General features: G+C 33.4%; 1 protein-coding gene across 2 annotated transcripts in view; it reads right to left on the bottom strand.

Moving 5' to 3' along the window:
* Positions 1 to 365: 365 nt before the first annotated feature.
* The window catches only part of LOC145997242 (uncharacterized), a 101,251-nt gene continuing 79,594 nt past the window's right edge, over positions 366 to 22,022 (bottom strand). The window contains exons 3-7 of one of the 2 annotated variants that reach the window (XM_083134070.1): positions 18,427 to 18,534; positions 11,596 to 11,787; positions 7,334 to 7,597; positions 2,312 to 2,497; positions 366 to 1,501 (exon numbers count right to left, since the gene is read on the bottom strand). In XM_083134070.1, coding sequence (XP_082990196.1) covers positions 1,436 to 1,501; positions 2,312 to 2,497; positions 7,334 to 7,597; positions 11,596 to 11,787; positions 18,427 to 18,534 — 816 coding nt within the window. In that variant the 3' untranslated portion in view covers positions 366 to 1,435. The remainder of the gene's footprint in view (positions 1,502 to 2,311; positions 2,498 to 7,333; positions 7,598 to 11,595; positions 11,788 to 18,426; positions 18,535 to 22,022) is intronic. The other variant, XM_083134071.1, reaches the window with a different exon arrangement.

Genomic DNA, 22,022 nt, shown 5'->3' with positions numbered 1-22,022 from the left:
CGAGAAGGAACCTTTTCATGCTGTATATAAATTCTCTCGTGTTCACCACCACTGTTTCTATTTCCCAGTTTTATTTACAGATTGGGTGGCCACTTCATGCATATGCCTTTACATTTGTTCATTTATATACATTATATACAGCACAGGATAGTACCACGAACTTTAACTAAGTTAGATAATTGTAGTAACTGCATTTTTTTTAAGAAATTAAATCTGAAACCTAAACATGAATAATACACAAAGAATTCCAAATATCCAAACATGGTAAAATATTTTCGCCTGGTGCTTATAACCTCTGTTACACAACAAAATATAACATTAAAAAACACTAACAACTTATATTACTAAAGTTATAAGTGCATATGTATGAATTACTTAATAGTTTATTTCACATACAATGTCAAAACAGTTTTTTTTTGCATATTTTTTTTTTTTAAAATACTGGATTTCATGGGTAACCATGTGACACCACTGGCTGACAAAAACATCACAAGCATGCGGGGATGCATACACATAAGAGGGGAACACATATTCAAATCTAAATTACAAACATTATATCAACAGGTTACACATGAAATGCAAGTCATCATATTTACATAATAAGCCAAAAAAACACATTCAAAATTGCATTGAAGATGTTGGTAACTTACAACCAACAGTAAGAAGAAAGCATAATGTTTTACCATGAAAGGCATGAGAGTGGTGCAAATTGTAATCACAGTAAGGCACAAAGCATATCAAGATTACAGATTACAATGATAAATAAAAAGTGGTGCAACACAGACAGAAATGAGAATGAAAGATAGGAACGTGGTTGCTGGTGATGTTAATATTATTTACAAATATTTCTTTCTCTTTTTTTATATAAAAACGAAGTTATTTACTGCTAAAGCGAAACACATATCAACACTACAAGATTTGAGCAATATTCAATGTGATCATTTATCTTGTGTATGGTGAACATTGCAGTAAACAATTGTACAAAAATAAGTGCATACTGAATTGCCATCGATTCTTCTTGTATTACACTCCCGAAAATATTTAATAGATTGTGCAACTTTTGTTCAGATTTTGAAAACATAAAAATGTGTCAGAAGAGCAAACAGTAATTCTGCTAATCACGACAGAAAACAATTGAAGTGAAACTCTTTGGTCTCACAGAGCAAACAAGTCCAACTGTTGCATAAATAGTATAAAAAATTGTCATTAGGAAATACCGATTCCCTGCACAAAGTATTTCCATTGCAGTCTGTATAATCCTCAGAGTGACCGCTTGTTTAAAAATTATAAATAACACAGTACAATGGACTGACGGTCTTATCATTGTCGTAAAGTTTCAATAATTAATGGCGTTCATGTGCATAAAATTTTAAAACCAAATGTAGATCTAATTATTTCTTTTTTTAAAAAAACGGCAAAAATCATTGTATATAATTTAGATGATTGATGTGATAAGTCTGGCCTTGAAGTTAACTATTCTCTCACTGGTTTGTGCCAAGCGCTGAAAATAAAGGTAATAAAATATTACATTAGAAATTAAAGCATCCTTATCTTATAGCATGTAGAAGATATGTTTGTAGAAATATATTAATTAATTTGAAATAGTAGAATTTAATTTTTAAGGATTATTTTTTTAACATTTCAATTCATCCAATAAATTTTCTATTGAACTATTTATTTTTTCATAAGCTTATTTGCTGTAAATACTCCATAACTTTTAAACAAAAAAGCATACTAGTAATCAAACACACAAAGACGCAAAGAAGCTGAAGAGTGGGTTGCAGCAATTGAGAAGGGTGAGACTGTAAGGAACTGTTAAAAATACTACAATGACTGCATATTAATGCAACATAACTGGAAAATGAAGTTTGAAGAGAAAGAAAGTGGAACAAAGATGTAGCACTAGTTAGTTAGCAGAATTATTTCACGAAATATGAGAAGGGCCTCCTATTCACCATCTTATTGTAAGCATGATGCCTCCATGGTGGAGGCATAAGGCAGAGAGTTTCGGATCCAACTTTAAACTGCATGTCCAGTTCCAACAAGACAATCTGAGCATGCAATGAACTAAAAATAAACTTCAAACAAACAACGAAATTTGATAATTTCTGGTGCTAGTTGATTAATTGAGGTGGTGGAACCACATTTGGCACATTTTCAACACAATTATCCATGTTGGTGATATGAATAATGTGTAGATTGTTAGAAATATCCAAATGTAAAAGAGTGGTGGCACACAGTATTGAATGGTACATACTTCAATACCATTTATCGGTGAAAGTGATGTCACGACATAATTTGAAGAACTTACCAGAATGAGATCCTGAAGAAGGTTGGAGATACCTCTGTTGGCAATGATGAAGAGCCGAGTGATGGGTCCTGGCACACCGGATGTGTATCCATCCCCACTAGCACTTGCATCAGAAGACTTAGCCTCATCCCCATCACCACCGAGTGACTCGTCAGCCTCTTCGGTGGATCCACTTCCGGCAATTAGCTAATCATATACATACATAAATACATTACTCAACCCAGAATCATCATAGTTTTTCAAATAAAAAAAATTACAAACATGTCACACTGCACCAGTGTATTCAAAACGTATTGTGAAACATATTAGGAAAGTAATGTTAACTCAGAAACAACATATCACAGAGAAGGTCACTAGATACAGATATTAATATAATAGTATCTGAAACAAAGAAACTTGCTATTAGTAATGTGTTAAAGTACGTAAATAATATTTTCAGTAAAATGTAAGAATCAAGTTTACAGAAGATAAACTTATTTGTATATAAATTACTAAACTAACCTTGTGAATATACTAAACGTTATAAAAAAAATTAGTAACCAGTAACCATAATATTAATTGTGGGTCCCTTGTGGAATTTATTAAATATTATTGATTAAACGTGCGGTTAAATATAAATTCTGTTGCAAGCATATTGGTGGTAATTAGTATAATAAGCTTTTGATATTGTACTTACAATTTGCAACAACATACGGTGTCAGTTATTGAAGCTTTTGCATTGTCCATGTATTCCATCTACATACCATACACCGTAGCAGAGGGTTTTATGAATACCAGAGGAAATATTTCTTTTTACATTATGCTTTAGTGCAAAATATTTCCTTCCATTGAATTGCGGCATTTGAGCATGTGAATACTTAAGTTAAGCTGAAAATATTTAGTGTTAGTTTTACATTTATAATAGTTAATCTTGATTGCAAACTTTGAGGTTTCCTCTACAGCTTTTTCCTTGGTTTTCAACCCCAAAGTAAGATACAATGAAAAACATTTTAAAGCGTAGTTTTATTTCAGAATTCCTTAATTACAAATATATTTATGGTTCGTGTGGCTTTCAGTACACGAATCACTTGACAAATTATTTAATACACAAATCTGTATTAATCTACCTAGGATTTGTATGACTTTCCTACATAGTTATAAGTTTACAATTTCGTAAACACAAAAATATGTTTTGTGGAGACGCGAATACATGTTACATAATATTTATTTATCACTTTTGTAACGTATACTTAGACAGAACAAATATTACAATCCATAAAACTGCTACAAAGCTCTCTAATTTTCATATCTCTTGCATGATACACATGCTTAGAAAGACTTCTACTTGAGATGAAAAATTGAATAACAGCAAGTAATGCAAATAAAAATCAACTAATTTCACTGCATTACTTGAAAATATATTCGACATGCTTTAAAAGATCATGCAACAATTCTTACATGTAGCAAAATTCTGTGTTAATTGATTAGTTATTAGATAAATATGTACCATGATGCAAGATCATGCTTTTAATTAATGATTTAGAAGCAAGTTAGTTCATAACTTTACATAATTCACCGCATTGCTTTTGTTCGTTTGTTTATTAGCCCTTTATAAAAATATTCATTGCTAATTATATTGTAATTATTTCTGGTCAGCGAAAGAATAATTAATAACTTCTTGATAGAAATGATTAAGAACTTAATGGTGGAGGATTCTTTCTTTCTTTTTTAGTTCTCTACAAATATTTTTTCTTCTTAAAAATAATCCAGAAATTAATTCTTAGTGACAACACTTACCCTAATGAAGACATTTGTGGCGTAGTATCTACATGTTAGTAGCTTGTAAAACAAATCACCAAGGATGAAAAGATTCTCTCATGCTATCAACCAGTGAGTTGTGGAAAAGATTCCGAGCTTACAAGAGCTAACGTTACTCTCATCTTTATCTTCCACTTCTACCTTGAAGATGAGAGTGACGTTAGCTCTCAAAAGCTTGGAATATTTTCCACAACTCACCTGGTCGATAGCTCGAGAGAATCTTTTCATCTTTCGTCGCCAGGAAAGCGCTCAAGACTTACTTCAAATCACCATAGAATATGTAGCATAGTTAATCAAAAGATATATTCATAATGTACAATATCAATGTTTGTTATGTTCCCACTCTAGACGGCACGAAGATTACACTTAAACTTCTACAGTTTCATATATTTATCGCGGAAATGTTTATTTAAGTTTATGACAGCTTGTTTATTTGATTTTTTAATGAGGTAAAAGTATTTAATACATTTTAGAAGATGGTTTAAAGCTATCTTACATATTTATGTTAAATTCAAATTCATAATTTTGTATATTCATTTAATAAATTAGGATGAGATGTAGTTAAGCGATTAGCAATTTGTGTTGATGTACTGCAACTGGTTCAAAAACGTCAACAAAGTCATGCAAAACAGGGATATACCATTGCCGTTTCACTTGTTGAACTCAAAATCTCGATATGTGGTTCCAATTTCAGAAATCATCGATATGAATGTAGAATTCGAATAACTGAGGAGCAAATTTAGTGTTATGAATATTTACGGATAGAGGAGTTCAAAAGTAATTACTATATGTACAACAAAATCAGATTACAAATGAAAATAAGTATTGTCTTTGTTGCTTCTGAATGATAAGTTGTTACTGACACACACTCAATAATAACGAAGTGCACACAGGCATGGATATGTAAAATATAGTTATCCATAAATTATCAGTAAGTATTACATTTGCATAGAATATTTCTATAAAATGCAACCATTAATGATATTATTGCCTCGGTATTATGTACCGGTATTTAATCAATGTTACATTTCATGCCCAACACTATAATTAACGTTCATGAATTTGCAATGCAAATCTTGCGTTTCTTTCACACATTACATCATAAAAAAATAAGAAGTCCATACAATTCCAAACTAGATTTCGGTTGCTGCATAATATTATTTTTAGCAATTACAACAGTTCTTTAATTGAGAGACATTTGCAATCATGTATTATTATTTACATTGTGTATGTAATCATATTGTATCTGGAAAGTGGTCTTCTGATGGTATTTTGTTTTGTTTGTATACAAATTAAATCATCCTACTTTAATTGACGTTTTTCAATTTCCATGTTTCAAAAATAAATAATATTGAAATGGACTGCATACCCTTTTACAATTGTATAATAAAACATAAATTATTCGAACTTTTTAAAATTGTGGGTATATCCCTGGCCATGTGGTTGTCATGTTATTGGTGCTGTGGACGGCGGCTAGTGTGAAATACGTGCGTGGTAATCAACGTGTGAAACTTCTGGAGGATATTACCGATTGATTCCGCTGTGTTACCACTGAGAAAGAGGATGTAACGTTGGTGGACCTTTGGCTACCCATGCCAATCATAAGGCGGAAGAAGTTACCAGCCGCTCTGGCAGTGCTGTCTACATTCTGTTCAAATTGTGGAAGAGAAGACAGAGATGTTTTGAGGTCATCGCCCGAAGAAACGAGTAGGGTGTCCACCCATGTCACTAGTAGTCACAAAGATTTAGACATTAAAAGCTAAAATATAACTCCATTACATAAATTCTATCACCAAATTTCATATTTAAATTACAGGTTCTAAGTTCCTACGAAAATTCAAATTAAATGCACAGTACGCAATAGAAACTCTTAGGCAATATTACTTTCCATGTGATTTCATGATTTAGTTAGATCTTGGTGTTCACATGAAAACAAAACTATTATACATAAACCAATAACCCCTTCATGCTTAGTTTTTTTTTAACCTAGAAGTAAGAAAAGTGAAATTTTTCGAAAATGAGATTTACTGTGGAGTACAGCAAGTATCAGTATACTTGTTTCAAGTAAACTTTGCATTTCAGTAGAAATTGATGGCAACATTACTTCTAATTGTGTATGAAACCAAGTGTCATACATATGTTGAATTCTTGATATATTGGTTGTACGAATTCTGGTTAAACTGGTAAAAATATAATTTTCTTATTTTAAATACATTAATTTAATATATTTTTCTTAATATTCACTGCTCAACCATTATGTTTAATTGAAATGCTTTTAATTCAGGTTATATTTCAGAAAGGTAGAAAACTTTCACCATCAGCCAGAATGAAATTTTAATAGCAAGCAAGCAATAACTGACGCAAACTAGCATGCTTAAATTATTTCATGTCGCAAGTTCTGGTTATCTTTATTAATGCAGAAAACTGAAGGAAGGGTCTATGACAAATCTCAGAATGCAGGCCTAGTGTCTCAAGAAACAAGAATAAAATAAAATTTGATCCAGATGGTAAATTGAAAGACATTGCAATAAACTATAAAATTAAAATAACTAACTCAGACGTTAAAGAAGTTAGTTCAGAAACATAAGATAGGTATTTAGTAGTAAAGAGAAGGTGCAAAGTATTGGAATATTTATTCACAGCATAATATCTGTCATGGAAAACCTAAAAGTATTTGGAACACATTTTTGTCCTACATATTTATTTCTTAATCCATATACCTTTTCATACCTTGGACTTTATACACAAATTACAGATAGTGTTTTCCTATATAATTTTAAGCGTTTCTTTCCATGATTATGAGACAATATTTCATTGAAGTTTTCCTTGACACTATATGATATGTGATTTCTCTCAAAACACCATAAAACAAAAATGAAAATTACATTAATTCATTTCTAACCTACACAGCAATTATCATGGTAAATGTAATCAAGAGAGACACACATTGTATTATTTACCATATTAAAAACAGTAATCAATGAATATTGCTCTTGAAGCATGAACTCATGATCCAAAATCGTTGTGAATGCCATGGATGTACTATACCAAAAATAACAAAACAAAGATACCTACAAAAAGAATACAACAATGTAATACTGATGACCTTCTCTAAAGAAACCGAAGAATACCTCAATATGAAATGTCATGTACCACTCACTAGAAGAAACGTCCCACTTCTTACAGTAAACAATTTTGTTGGTTGACCTAGGAAACACCACCTACCCTGATGATATCAAAGAGAAAATTTCCACTGCCTCCGAGGGAAAATCCTCGTTTCTCCCTCTCGCTCTCGTCAACCTCTTGATCGGTTTCAGAAGCTGCAACTACAGAGTCCTGTGCCTGGCTCTCTACATTTTCAGATGCAGCAACAGCCTGGTCCTGGGACTGGTCTTCCTGGTACTGGTATGGCTGGAACTGTTGGTACTGACCATCATATGGTGATCTGACTTCTCTCTTCTTTGTCTCGTTCTCGTCGTCGCTCTCGTCCTGCAAAGTTTACAGGAATGTCAGAAACAATGCAATAATAACTACAGTAAAATCGTGGATGTACAATTGCATGCATTGCATGCTCAATGGAATGGTACAAGTACATCTAGCAATGCATGCATACCATCTTGTCAAAAAATCCTATTCCGCCATACAAAAAGAGAAACTTAGAAACGTCTTTCATGGCATCAAATAACGATAATATTGAACACAAAGAACAGTATGCTGTTATAACAGCATAGCAAATATTCAATTGAAACAACTAAACAACTCGTGCAATACTTCTATCATGATAAATATGTTCAGTGCTTCTATCTTATGCATTGAAATTAAATGAACATTTTACAGAAAGAGAGTGACTGAAAGTTTCTGTTATGAAACACATGTTAAAATTTAGTTAATTTTGTTTGTTGCATAGGTATAACCTAATATAATCTACAGAAAGATTATGCAGACAATTATTAGTGCTTATTGCTTTTTATTATATTTACTAACGCTATTACATTATATGAACTATGCGCAAGGGAAAAAGTGTAAGAGAATATAAACAACTAATATGTCATGGTGTGTTCATTGTAATTAATTTCACAGGAAATTGAAATATTATGTGAACATTTAAAGAGACAGATGGCAACTAACAGTGTACACGTTTGATGTTTCTATTAAATCAATCAGCATCAATATGCATTCTAGATTTTGATGATTCAGCATAGAAGATGAAATATGTAGAGACTGATTTGGTTTGATTTGATTTGGTGTTTTAAGCCCACTTTAGGCACAGTAAGGCTAATCGGGACTGGACCTACAGTTTAAAGTGGAATCCGAACCACCATGTACCTCCACCGGATATCGAACCCGGGATCCCTTGATTACAAGGCGACTACGGTACCACTGAGCCATCGGGGAGGCCCCGTGTAGAGACTGAAAACAACTAAGAGAAGTTAATCGGACAGTATTAGCCACGTAAACTGAAAGCAGATTAGCACTATGTCGAACAATATTATCCAATTTGCTTAGCTAAAACATTTATATTGGCGAAATTAAGAATTAGACATCAACAATCTTACGTTCTCAAAATGTACATTTGCAAATAAATTTCCCATACAGGATCACGCGTAGTAATATAATTTATTTTAAGACAAAACAAAACAGAAGAACTAAGTAGCTTCTAACACATGCTAGAGAAACACATATTTATAAAAAGCTTAGTACACTAATTAAAAGCTTTTAAGATAGGATATATTGAATTGTAATAATTCCACTACACAAACTAGAACTACATTCAAGGTGGTACAAGCAGTGTAAAATAGAATATCATGCAAATGCGTGGATTTGAAACACAAAAAACTAAAGCAACGTGCAATACAAGAAACATAGAAGCTCACAAAGTATTTTCTTAAATTACAAGTATGCACCTTTTTCAAGTTGAAAATACAATCTTATTTCTGTACGATAAGTTTAGAGGAATGCTTTATATCAGAGATGTAGTAGTATGTTTTAGATCTTAGTTTCTACTACCTACATACATATTATGTGGAAACCATATAGTATAACGTATAGTTCTAATAAAATTGAAGAAGATAAATTGTAGAGAGGTTGTAGGGAAATCCGTTGGCATGTTTATGATATTCGATGCATTAAATATTGTAATTAATAGACCATGTCCAATGTATTACGGATACACATACAGTCAGCAAGAAGAATTATTTGAATATCATATTATTCCATTAAATATTAAATTATGCTATATTCAATTAATAATATTTTCCTGTGCAAGTAATGGTGCGTCGTAACTAAAGCAAACTAACTATATTGCTTGAACTCATTTAAATTATATAACTAAATTTAAATATAATCTATGGAAACAATAACACACAAATTCACACGTGAAAATTATAAATTTTCCAAACATATCAAATCACGATTTTCTCCAAATACTTCCATGACCACATTTTTCATGCATAACAATATTTTATTTTTAAAAAAATCCACTAATACCCTTTTCCTTCATTAAGAAATGAATAACTTAAAACAATTATGTAAGAATGAAAATAGGCCTAAATGCGATTAGATCTAATTTCTAAGAATTTTTTCGTAAGCTAGCAAGCGCACAGACACGCACATACACACAAATATATGAAGTTGCATGAAGCATTCTTAATGTATCAGTGCAACGATTAATGAAACAAACCGTGTATGATCTATGTTTATACACGTATTTATAAATAATATTATTTTAAATTTCCTTCATATTATTGCTAACATATAAACTTAAAATCTAGTATTATAATAATACTAAATTATCGTGAAATGTGATTCACAAGAGTAATCTAGGTAAATTAATTATTTTACCTTAAATATTAATCATTACTTTTATGTAATGTTATATCCTATTATAGCAAATATATATGTGTCAAATAAACTGCTAATCTATGTTAGATTCAAACCACATAAATAGCAATGTAAACTAGATTAGAAACTAAATAGTATAATTGAAGTTGAAAATACATTTATAGAAAGATTGAAGCGAGATCTACTTTGAAGCATACTGCAACATTGTAAGCAAAGCACAAGCATAAAGCTCTGCTATTATACGCTCAACATCGTCATCGTCTTAATATATGAGAGTCGAACAAGTAGCATTCATCAACTATATCCTACCTATTCATTTCATAGCATTCCTCAATGGTTAGTAGTTTAGTTGTGCGTTAAAACGCATTTAGGTAATATCTTAGAAAATTGATCAGCATTTGGAAAGTATCTAGTTGTCAACTTAGGAATTTTGCAAGTTTATACATACAGGAATTTGTATGTGACCTTAGGCACTGTTCCAAATACTGAAATCAAGGAGAATAGTAGTTCTAATCTAGGAACAAGCTTGTAATTCCGTTTCAATTGTTAGTTCACTTCATTTTAAAATGTTAAGAGATTGACTTGTTTTAATGTTTCGCCCAAGAATGTTCGGAAGTCTTTCCTGTCTGATATGGTCTCTGTAGCTAGAGGTTGCAAACTCAAGATTACATTTGGTGGAATATATAGAAAAATCAATTTTAAAATATTGAAATTAATATTAAGGGAAATAGAACATTTATGGCAGTTCATTTCTATGAGATCAGAGTCGACTACAACATTTCGGGTATGGGTTATTTCCAAAGAACGAATAAGGACAATTAATAACAATACGAAAACAATTCCATTACTATTATGAATATGCATTGTGGACTGTATTGAAACTTCATTCGAATTCTTAAATTCTCAAGTATAAATAATGTTCATCTATTGAAAAGAAATTATTTCAGTGAGTGTGTTATTATTTTTTGTCTATTCATGTTGTACATTTTAAAATTGCGTTTCACCTGAACAACGAAGGAAATACTACAAGAATTGATTTATCATTTCATGTTAACGAACATAAGTAAGTACTTTAACTAAAAAAATCAGATTTAATCATTTTAATTGTACCAAAAGCAATAATTAATGAAAATAAATAAGAAAAGATAATTCAAGTATAACCCAATCTTAACCCTTAACAATCATATCTATCTTTAGAGACGAAGAAATGGAAATTATTTCTTGTTAAAATGAATATTTTATGTAAGCAGACAGATTTTTAATATTAGATGTAAAAAAATTTAAACAACTAACATATCATTGAAGTAGGAAAAACTAATATTAATTTTGTTATGAACGAATTAAATATAATAATTGTTTTTCAGGAAATAACATAAAATAGTGTAGAAGTCTGAAAATGGTGTTCCAGACATAAATACAAATTCAATTGAAACGTTTCAATATTTTCCAAAATAAGCTACTGTGGCCATATCAGACTGGGAAAGCAGTGAGAGAATTCTAAGCTAGTTTTCCCACTTGTTTTAAGTTTTCGTGGTGTATGAAAGAAGGAAACATGTTAGTATCAGACAGAACTGTCTTAGAAATATACTCTTCCGGGACACTAAGAATGAATTGACTAGTGTTGCCGGGAAGGTATAATTTTTTACCTCCTCTTCGTCATCTTCTGAATCAGGGGCGTAGGTGGGTAGGGTGATGCTGATTCTTCTATTTCCAGTAGATCCTGCTGAAGATGATGAATCTGAGGTAGACCCACCCCCACCTCCACCCCCGCCTAAGACAAGGCGACCAACGAGCCTGAACAGGTACCGGGTCAAGTTTTGTATTTGTCTATCGATTAACTAGAACAAAAGAAATACAACTTACGTGCCTCAAAATCTCTAGGTAATTGCGATATTTAAAAAGAAACTTGAAATTATACACAACAATTTGAATTTTATTTATTCATGTTTGGATTATGAACCGCAGAAGTTAGTAATGGGAATAAAAATAATTTACAATGACAATGTATTCTTTCCTACATGTTCACAGAAATATTATTATCCCCATTTATTAATTAACAAAAACGTAATTAAAGGTACACTTTTTTCAGTAATGGATAATAACTTTCTCAATTGACGTGTACATAATCAAAATAGTTGGAATTCCATAATAGTATGAAAGTATATTTAAATGTCTTATACAGTCATGCACTTACGAATATAATATTTACTTCTGCGGTGTTTGTTAATTTTTGGTTCATATAAAAAGATGCATTTATAAATTAGTAACCAATTATTTACAATGGTAATCAGTTAGTATCATGGCGTTGAAATTTGACGTTCTCTCCCCTTCCCCTCCTATATTGACACTCAGGAAATTTGATCAATTTACGTTTATACAGGTTCAACAATGAATCGTTAACTGCATGTTAGTGATAAAGACAACATAAAAAAATTAAAATGAACAAGTTTCGCTTGTAAAACGCTGCATTCTAATATTTTTTACAAAGTTTAAAGTTACACAGTTTCCAACATTGTCGAAGAAATATTATTTAAAAAAATAAATATTGCAAATTTATTAATTGAGATCATGCAATGTGCATCTATATTTAAAACGTATTTTGAGTTATATTTATTTATTTACATCTTGTCAGCAAAATCAGTTTTATTATTTTCAGTAATAATATATTTACTTCGAGTAATATTATGAAAATTATTTGAAACATAACTACATTCATTATAATGTTTGATTTACTAAATGCAATAATGTTCATTCCACGAATTAATCTTGAACTTTATTGTCAGTAGTGAGCTAATCTAGGATTAATTAAAGTTGTACTCATAAAAAAATATGTAATATTCAATTGCATTTTAAGATGTTAGTTTTATATAAAACACCTCCCTTGATCAATATACACACACACCATTTTCAGTCACCATTTCAGTATATTTTATTTTATAAGTTATTTTCATGTAGTTCTTTTATTTGAGCAGATAAGTCTGATTTATACACATTAGTATGGCTGTCAGCAACAATGTCTTTGCCTGGAAACGTCTAAATAATTAGATGTCAATAGAATATTAATTCTGTCACTTTGTACCGTGGGAGTCTGAATTTTCCATTGTCATGGTTTGTTGTAAATCTTATTATAGTCTAATTTTATGAAGTTAGAGATGTAGTATATGTGTCGATTTTAGAATCAAGATTGTATTGTGAATACCTCATTTTGGTTGTTGAGTATATTCTCTATATGATAGTTTGAGCAGAGCCAGGGCCGGATTTACCTCTTTGCCGCTCCTAGGCCAAACAAGTTCTGCCGCCCCCATACCGTTTATCAAGAATGAAACAAAATCATTATTTATATATTACTATTTATACTATGAACGGCGTGCAGTATTAATTAAATGATAGTTACATACAAAAATGTAACAAAGCAATATGACATAAATTATATAAATTACATTTTAACATATACCTTGTTTTCAGAGAAGACTTTTATTTTCACTTTATTTAAGTGATAGGTAGCCTACATACCTTCATACAAAAAATGTATAAAAAGCGATATGACATAAATTATATAAATTGCGACACATTCTCGAGCAATTAAAAGTAGAATAGTACAATGCGAAACCCCTTTAATAATGCTTGCGCCGACAGTTTAATTCTCAACAATTCAACGCGAATCACATGCTTTTGATATGCGGCCAATGCCGGCAATAACAAGGAACGGCGTTCCTGGAACGCAGCCAAGCCGGTGTTGTCTTTCAAAAGCAAGCGGCAGGACCCACGTTCTTGCCGCAATCGCCGACCCGGCTCGGCACAATACTGTATTCGAAACAACAACGTCGGTAATGAAAACAACAAATTAGTAAACTAGTTCCGAGCCCTGCTAGCCTATCTCTCTTTAAGAAATATTCTTCGTTAACTTATATTTACAATACAACTACATTAAGTCATTCCATTCGTGTGTCCGGGGAAAAAAGAGGCAATCCTAGGCATTCCTTATAAATTTAAAACAAACAATCGTACCGGCCTTGCCAAAGTGCCGGTCTAGGACTGGGCCTATGAGGCCTATTGGGAAATCCAGGTCTGAGCAGAGTTGTAAGAACCGTCTACTTGACCATCGTAATGTGTACAACAAGGACATTGCCATGGACAATTTGCCAAATGAATGGATCCCAATTTACCTTTCTGTTTGGCTGATACTTCAAATCTTTAACCTCACACTGCGACAAAACGAAATGAATGATTATGAGGATGGACAATTTGCAATCACGTATCTTTGTGCCACAATGTATAATGAAAATCTTGCTTATTTCAACATCTGAAGCAACCTTTAACACGTTCAACGTGCAGCTTTCTCCGCCGATGCGTGCATTCATTACATAACTGTTGACTTGGCTACCCTGCAACTTGGCACCAATCATCAGTAAAAATCTAAATATTGTGCAAGACCTCGATGTTACTAAACCTTATATTGTCGAGCCTCCTTATATTCACTCGAGTCCAACACACACACACACACACACGCTAAACGGTATAAACTCCTTTCACTTATCCAGAGCAGGTTCTCGTCTCCCACAATAATGGAAGGAAGACTAAAGTAAGTAGCTGTGGTCGGGTTAAACGGAAACAGTTTCTTCGACGAGTCCATTCGCGAAAGGGGAAGTAGGCAGAAGAAATAACGCTGTGTACTTCAAATCATTATTTTGTTTGTGAAAGGTCCTGTTGTGTGTTAACATTTTGCTCTGTCATACTTGTTATTTGTGATGAATGTTCTAACTTACAATAAACCTTTCCGAAGTGGAAGACAGGAAATTTTTGCTGAACAAACTTCTTTGCGTTCCACTTGAGACCTTCACCCCTATTTTGCTACTGAACTCGTCGAATTAACGCATGCGCATTTTCGTCAATGGTCGCGTAGCGCTTGATTCTTTCGCTGCTGTTACTTAATTCCATCCATCTTTTTACAAAGAACAGTGTAGAATCCAAACAAATATGGTTGATTAGCTTCTTAATACTCCGAGAAAGGTGATTGTCACATGTGGTAAGGTGAGGTGAGCTACTTTTCTCACTTAAATTAACCGTCCATGTGTGAAATAAATGAACAGCGCATATTTTTTAAACGCCCCAATCAGTACACACACACACACACGCACACACACACACACACACACACACATTGATTTCGTTCCTTTAATGAATAACAATAGTTCATCAGATTCATATTTTGGTTTCACCCTTCCATATATTATAATGAGAGTTATCAGAGTTTCCACCAATTTTAATAAAATTATTAACCAGATACCTCTACTATTCGTATCATTATGTGCTTGATATTATTCTATGATAATCAAGTAATGTCTATGATAATCACTAATCTTTAACGTAAAATATTAATAATCGAAGACAATTTGTAAGAATTGAAATCTGTATAAATATAATGACAATGAAGTCAGGTGTTTTGTGTAAAACTTCAAAAAATCGCCTCCCTTAGACCTCTACATATGTACAAATTTACAATATGATTCTTACCAGTGAAATTAAAATGTGCAACATTTACAGTGTTATGTGTATCGTAGGTTTATTCTAGTACAGTCAAATCTAAGTCTTGCCTTCTTTCTATACGTGAATCATTCGTCTTTGTCATTAAAGCCGAAGTTTTCTTGGATTACAAGCCAGGTAATAATTATTCAAGATTTACCTTCACTCTTATCCTCAGGAATTTTCTCTTGAAGAAAAAATTAAATAAATCTTGAAAGTTAGTAGTTGATGTGGATGCTGCTATCTTCAAGGAACTTGCTTTAAGATTTGAATCTTGATAAAGTCACTGTTAGATAACTTGCCGCCAATTCGTGAAAGTGTACAATGGCTAGTTGAATACATCTAAAGGTAGAGTTGTTTTCAATATTCGCTAGACGATACCGACATTTGCCGTTAACTTTAAGGAATTCCTGTTTTATTACATTACCTCCTGGCTTGTAACTCGAGAGAAATTCAACTTCAAGAAAAGCCTCAGGTTGTAGTTTCTGTCAATGAGTCTTACTGAGTTTCATTCGACGTCTCGTATAAAAAAGTTTTTTTCATTACGTGCAAAGAGTCAAAAGTGCCATGTTTAACTGCAACGTGATTCAAACATGCAACAATATATATACAAGTGCAACCTTACCCTGTGAACCAAAGTGTTAATATTGATATAAATACTACTTACCGCAAACCTGATTCAACGCATAAATTCAAGCACGAAAATATAAATACAATTTATGTACAGCCTAAAAATAACTCTTTACCATGTACATAACTAACCTAACTCAAGTGTCTTTTCATAGGTGAAGCGAAAATAATAGTGGCACAAAATTTTAGAGATTGTGACATGATTGTCATGTTTTAATAAGCAAGGGTACACGATAACGATTACTAAACTAAGAGAATTTGAATATGTTGATTTTTCATAACAGTCATTAAAATATCAGGAACTGAATCTACACGCAGAGACAACTCAGAAGATAGTCTGGAAACACATAGGACAAAAAAATCATATTTCTTTTTTGGAATGATGTTGTGATGATTGAAAGGATTCTAATGTTTGATGTTTTCTCTTCAATATGTGTCACAGATAACTCAGAAGGAACTAAAAATCTTAAGTCATGAATTATTAGTTAATAGTTTGACACACTTTTGCAATTCTGCATAGCAATGCATGTCGTCAATTGCGTCAATATGCGTGAAGCCTGACGTAATAATATAAGCTCCTCAAGAACTTGGGAAAAGCCAATAACTTCGCTCCATAACTTCTTGTTTCAAACATGGCAAGTTAATTTCGAACCAGAGATAGTAGAGTGGACATTTTTTTTATTTACTTCAGGGTTGCCAGTAACTCAACACAACAAAACCGTACAGGAATGACAAATGGACCTTTTTCTTGTTTCCTGTAAAGTACTTTTGCGGTTTTGCATAAAATTAAAAAGGATTAATTTTAGATTTACTTAGATTGTCTTCAAGTTATGAACACTGTTTAAAATCGATTAAAATACGATTAACAGATTACATTTTTTTAGTCGATCGACAACACTACTATTAATTCCGTTCTTGTTATTGGAATTTTTTATAAATGTCTGTCGTTATGAGCGTTATGATATTATTTCGTGAACTTTTTGTTTGATACCGGATACTAGAAGCTTTTATATGATGTACATATTTCTATACCCTGTGGTTACGAGCACTTGGGGCTTATTTATACATGAAAGATAAGTAGACACTGGTCAAAAATTTAAACAATTGAAAAGCACTTGAATTAGGTTTCCCTATACCACAAGATGCAATATAAACTCTACTTGTATATACACAGAAAACAGTGACAGTATTTACAGATACATGCAAAATGATGTTATATCCTTACTCATTAAACGCAAATACATTTATTAATCTATTTCTCAAATCGAGTGCAATACACTGCAATACTATATTCTCCTGAAGAAAAGTACTGACTATGACCATGAAAATTTGAATCTACAGAAGCAGAATTGAAGCGATTTTCTTATGATGCAGTTTAAATGCTTGATATATAAATACTGCATGTGAAATATAGCTTTTATTTGAATCTCTCTTGTAGTTTTAGGAAGATCTTTCCTACTACATATTCTGAAAGTAAATACAGCGAGAGTTTGTGTAAGTTTACTTCGCAGACTAACATTTTTAGCGTAGAAGAATTTATTAAAACTTATGCATTTTAAATGCAGCAATTAGTAACTAGATTCTTTGTGTACTTCATCCGAGCCGCAAGTCACACTACACATTGGCAATATTTTCATTAGAGAGATTCTTTATGTACTGATATGCACCTTTTTGCTGCATGTGTTCTAGTTCTTGCAGTACTATAAACGTTCGAAACCCCGAATGGAACTATGAAATGAATCACCCTGTATGTATACATATATTCGAAAATTAAAAACGCTTCATTTCTGCTTATTTAGATACATTTACTTGTGGATTATCTTGACAATAAATCACTGTAAAACAAATGTATCATATCATTGATTTTATCTCCTTACTTGTAAAACTTTTCCCTGTTATGTTACCATTTTTAAAAAAACAGGATGAACATATAATATACTGGACATTTCTGAATGGGTGACCCACAAGAAACTTACGGCTATGAGGCAAAACTCTCACATCGATAGACTGAAGTCTACAACTAAGGTGACATTGAAGAAACCCCTCATTACCCGGAAAGCACTAAGTCCAGGGAGTTACATAAATTCTGTAACACAACAGAACTTCGAGAACGAAAGCTTCACTGTCATTGGTTTTCAAGATATTTAAGTTTCTGCTGGATCGAAACTTTCTTACTAACGTATACTTAGCCTTATGTGTAATTTTCACTGGCTCCTATCCTTTCAAAAATGTCCGTTCATTATTGATTCGCCCTGTACATAAGCTCATTTGATGATGATTTAAATTTGCACACTGTTTTGGCACTTTTAATTCACCGAACCTACCTCAGAAAGACCTGGGAAGAGGGTTCTCAAGAAACCAATTGTTCTTTTGTCTCTCGCCGCGTCTGGGTCATAGACAGGCTCCCCAAGATCCAAGTTGTGCAACGTCAACTGCAAAGACAAAGAAAAAAATACTGTCAGTCATTATTCTGGTACAATTTCAGAAATCTCTTCATGTAAGCAAAAAAAGTAATGTTTCATCATTCATCAAGAAGGTCCTTAAATCAGTGGAATGTAAAAGTGTTAAAAATATACAGGGTGCTTCAAGAAACTGTAGAGAGAAGTAGAAAAGTGTGATATTTTTAGAATATTCTGAGTATGGTGCAGTTATACAATGCGATAATTGTAAAATACGCCAGGGGTCAGGGGTTCAGTGTTCGAATCCCAGCGTGGGTTTATTTGTGAGTGTTCTTCATCGTTCAACTCTCTCAAGTCTTCGCTGGGCATTTGCCTACGGCAGCGAAACCGTTTTCCAAAATTCCTCTCCTTTTGAGAAACTACTAACAGACAAATTTCAATTTTTTTTAAAAAAGTGCTTAGAATTTCTTCTAGAACATTCACGTGTGGATTGCTTTCCTTTTTGTCCAGTTATTCGCAATAGTTTCGTGACTACATAAACCTATTTCCCATCACAGATATATAGATATTTGGAATATCATAGAAAAGAAAATGGGATTTTTGCAAACGGCTTACCTTGCACACGCCAAAATTCCATGTAGCCTTAAAAGGTGTATTGGCCCCATCCACAACTGATTATTATACATATTTGCTTTGTATTTCCCCGTTTTTAATTCATACCAATTAGCATTTTAAAAACCACTCTAGCTAGGAGATGTCCTTGACTGACACGGCAACTCCCAGTCAGATGTGGTTTTCGCCCCAAGTCTGGTCTTTTCTTCATTTTTTTCGTAAGGCAGGATCCCAAACAGGTCCCTGAAACAAGACATTGACCTACAAAACATGTCTGTTGAATCAAAGACCCGCTCGTCAAGAATATAAATTTCAGTCGACCTTGACTGAGAAAAAGAAGAAAATGAAAGTATTTAAGCTACGCATGTTCTGTAAGTTTCCGTCTTGGTTTAGAATCCTGGCGTACATTTTGAGACAAGTATGTCAGTCCATGTTTAGCAGTCAAGGTTACGTCAAGTGAACCTTCTACATCTTTTAAAGATCGAGTTATCATTACGCCATCATCTTAGATTAATTAGCATTGATGTATATTAATTATTTTATTAGGGGTTCTGTTCCCGTTTTCGCTCGTGAAAGGACAAACATACAGTATCATGTAAATGCCGATTGTATACGCATGGTTTTCTTTGTACTGTAGTGACTCCACTATGATATGAAACCACCTTTATTTACAATTGAATTATAACTATACTCGCCGACACGAAATGAGGCGTCTGCGAGAATTTACAGTGTTGCCACATCGTTGCACATAACTTCATTTGTTCGATGGTGTCCGTCTCGGTAATATACGTAATACGAAAAGTTGTATCAGTGTTTGCTGGAAATCTCAGTAATGACAACGGTTCATTTCACTTTGAAGGAAGGGTTAACGGTTGGACTAGGCGATGCTGCATCGTGAACATTGTGACGTGGTGTTTGGGAACTGTTTCTGCTTTCTTTGCTTTCGCTAGCCTTTCCCATATCTGCCACAAGGAAAATTTTGCTCAAACATCTCATTTTGTGAGAGTATATTGATTTCATTATTTTTATTTTACATCGCATTCCTGCCACTTTTGGCTAATCGCGAAGATGAGGATGAGTGATGGATGATATGATGAAATTGATGAAAGAACCTCACCAAGAAATCCATACCCGGGCTGTAATTCGAACCCTGAGACCGTGGTGTTGTAGCGCGCTGTGATAACCACTCCTTCATCGAGGTCGGCATTTTCGAGATTGTTGGTTGCAGCTATCTTCGACTTGTTTCAATTGTTATTCCTGTTTTCGGCACAAACAACACAGTTGCAATTTGGAGAAGAAACTCAAGTTAATATTTTGCACTTCTTGAAGGAGTTTATAACCAATATGAAGAGTTGAGGAGAAAACCCTCTTCTTCCTGTATTTACAGCAAAACAAATTCAAATGAGTCACACTACTTTTCCATTTTTTACGTTTTTAAAACTTTCACATTTCTCAGGACTTGCCGAAGTTTTCTTCTGTTCAGTTACAGCATACGAAACTACAATAACGGAGCTATTTAATGCCAGAGACAACAGCAAATCGATAAAATTGAATTTATGAAGTTTTTCCCCTCTACTCTTCAGATGTTTATTTCGGTTTACCGCACCCTTGCCTCGCACACACAAGATGTTGAACGAAGGTTTCAGATGGATATTAATTAAATATTGCTACAGGCAGATCGCCTTTATCATAGGTACGCACTGATAAGAGGCTGTATGAGTCCAATGCAAGAAGATTAACGAGATATTTCCAACCTGGGACTAGCCACAGCGGAAATTGAACCTTGAATTAGAACAGATTTTCCCATACGAAAGCAAAATATGACCGTGGGCGTACAGGGGAACAGGATATGCTGTACTACGCTATAAGGTTCCTCAATGTTATAGGGATCGCCCAAATGGTTGATTTATTATCACATTAGCCCCATCTAGTTTGCTGAACTTTTTTGCTCTCTTTTCACTCACGCGTCTATACTCTGTCCCAGCTAACTCTGGAGCAGGAGAACCGAAACGAGTCTCTGCGCAAGTAGTGGTTCGAGACTGCTCCGCCAATGAACACGTGAGAGCAGCGTGTACCGTTTCGCTCTAGCCATTCAATTTCCCTCGCTTCTCTGACGCTTTGCGCGGCTTTGCTTCACAGTTAGCTGGGACAGTGTATAGTTGGTTACACGGTGCAACACTGACTCGTCTACTTCGTTGATTTGGTATCAAGTAGTGTATTTGGTGTCTGCACCGATTCCACTACGTTCTGGAGCGGTGTAAGGTGTGGTGTATGATCACATGGTGCATGCTAACTAAATCAATGAAAGTTTAAAGCAGCAGACAGACATTTGTAGAATCTTCTGAACTTGAACACTGCTCTTCGTCTATTTGGTTGAACGTCATTTCCTTGCACCAGCCTGACACCGGGATACACATGCACTGCACCTAGTGTCAAAAAGTGCAGCGAAATAGACGGGGCCATTTGTATACTTAAAAAATATAACTGTTTCTCAAATCATCAAGTTGAATTGTTATGAAGCTCGACTTACGTAGAGATTTCTGATTTGGGGGAAGAAAAAGCCGGAACCTGCTGATCCAAATTTACGATTGTGCCAAATTGTAGGGGTTTCTCAGAGACCTGACTCATACAGTTATTAAAATGTCTTCTTGTCATTCCGCTAGACCTCATGATGTAGTCGCCTTGAAATCGCTGCAATCTCCTTGACAGTGGGAGAACTTGAAGAGAAATATTTTGCTGAGAAACATCCTTGAAAATTTCCCATGGTGCTCCACGTTCACACAACTTCCATTCATGGCCCACTCCACCAGAGAACAATGCTACTTTGTCACTTTTCCCAATAAGCAAAAAAATAATAACCTCCCGGGCTTTCCAACAATTACTTGGATAACACTTCAACAAGGTTTTGA

Source organism: Lepisma saccharinum, chromosome 13 (assembly GCF_977018435.1).
Source record: "Lepisma saccharinum chromosome 13, izLepSacc3.1, whole genome shotgun sequence".
NCBI classification, from domain to species: domain Eukaryota; kingdom Metazoa; phylum Arthropoda; class Insecta; order Zygentoma; family Lepismatidae; genus Lepisma; species Lepisma saccharinum.
This window is presented reverse-complemented; position numbering and strand designations above follow the sequence as displayed.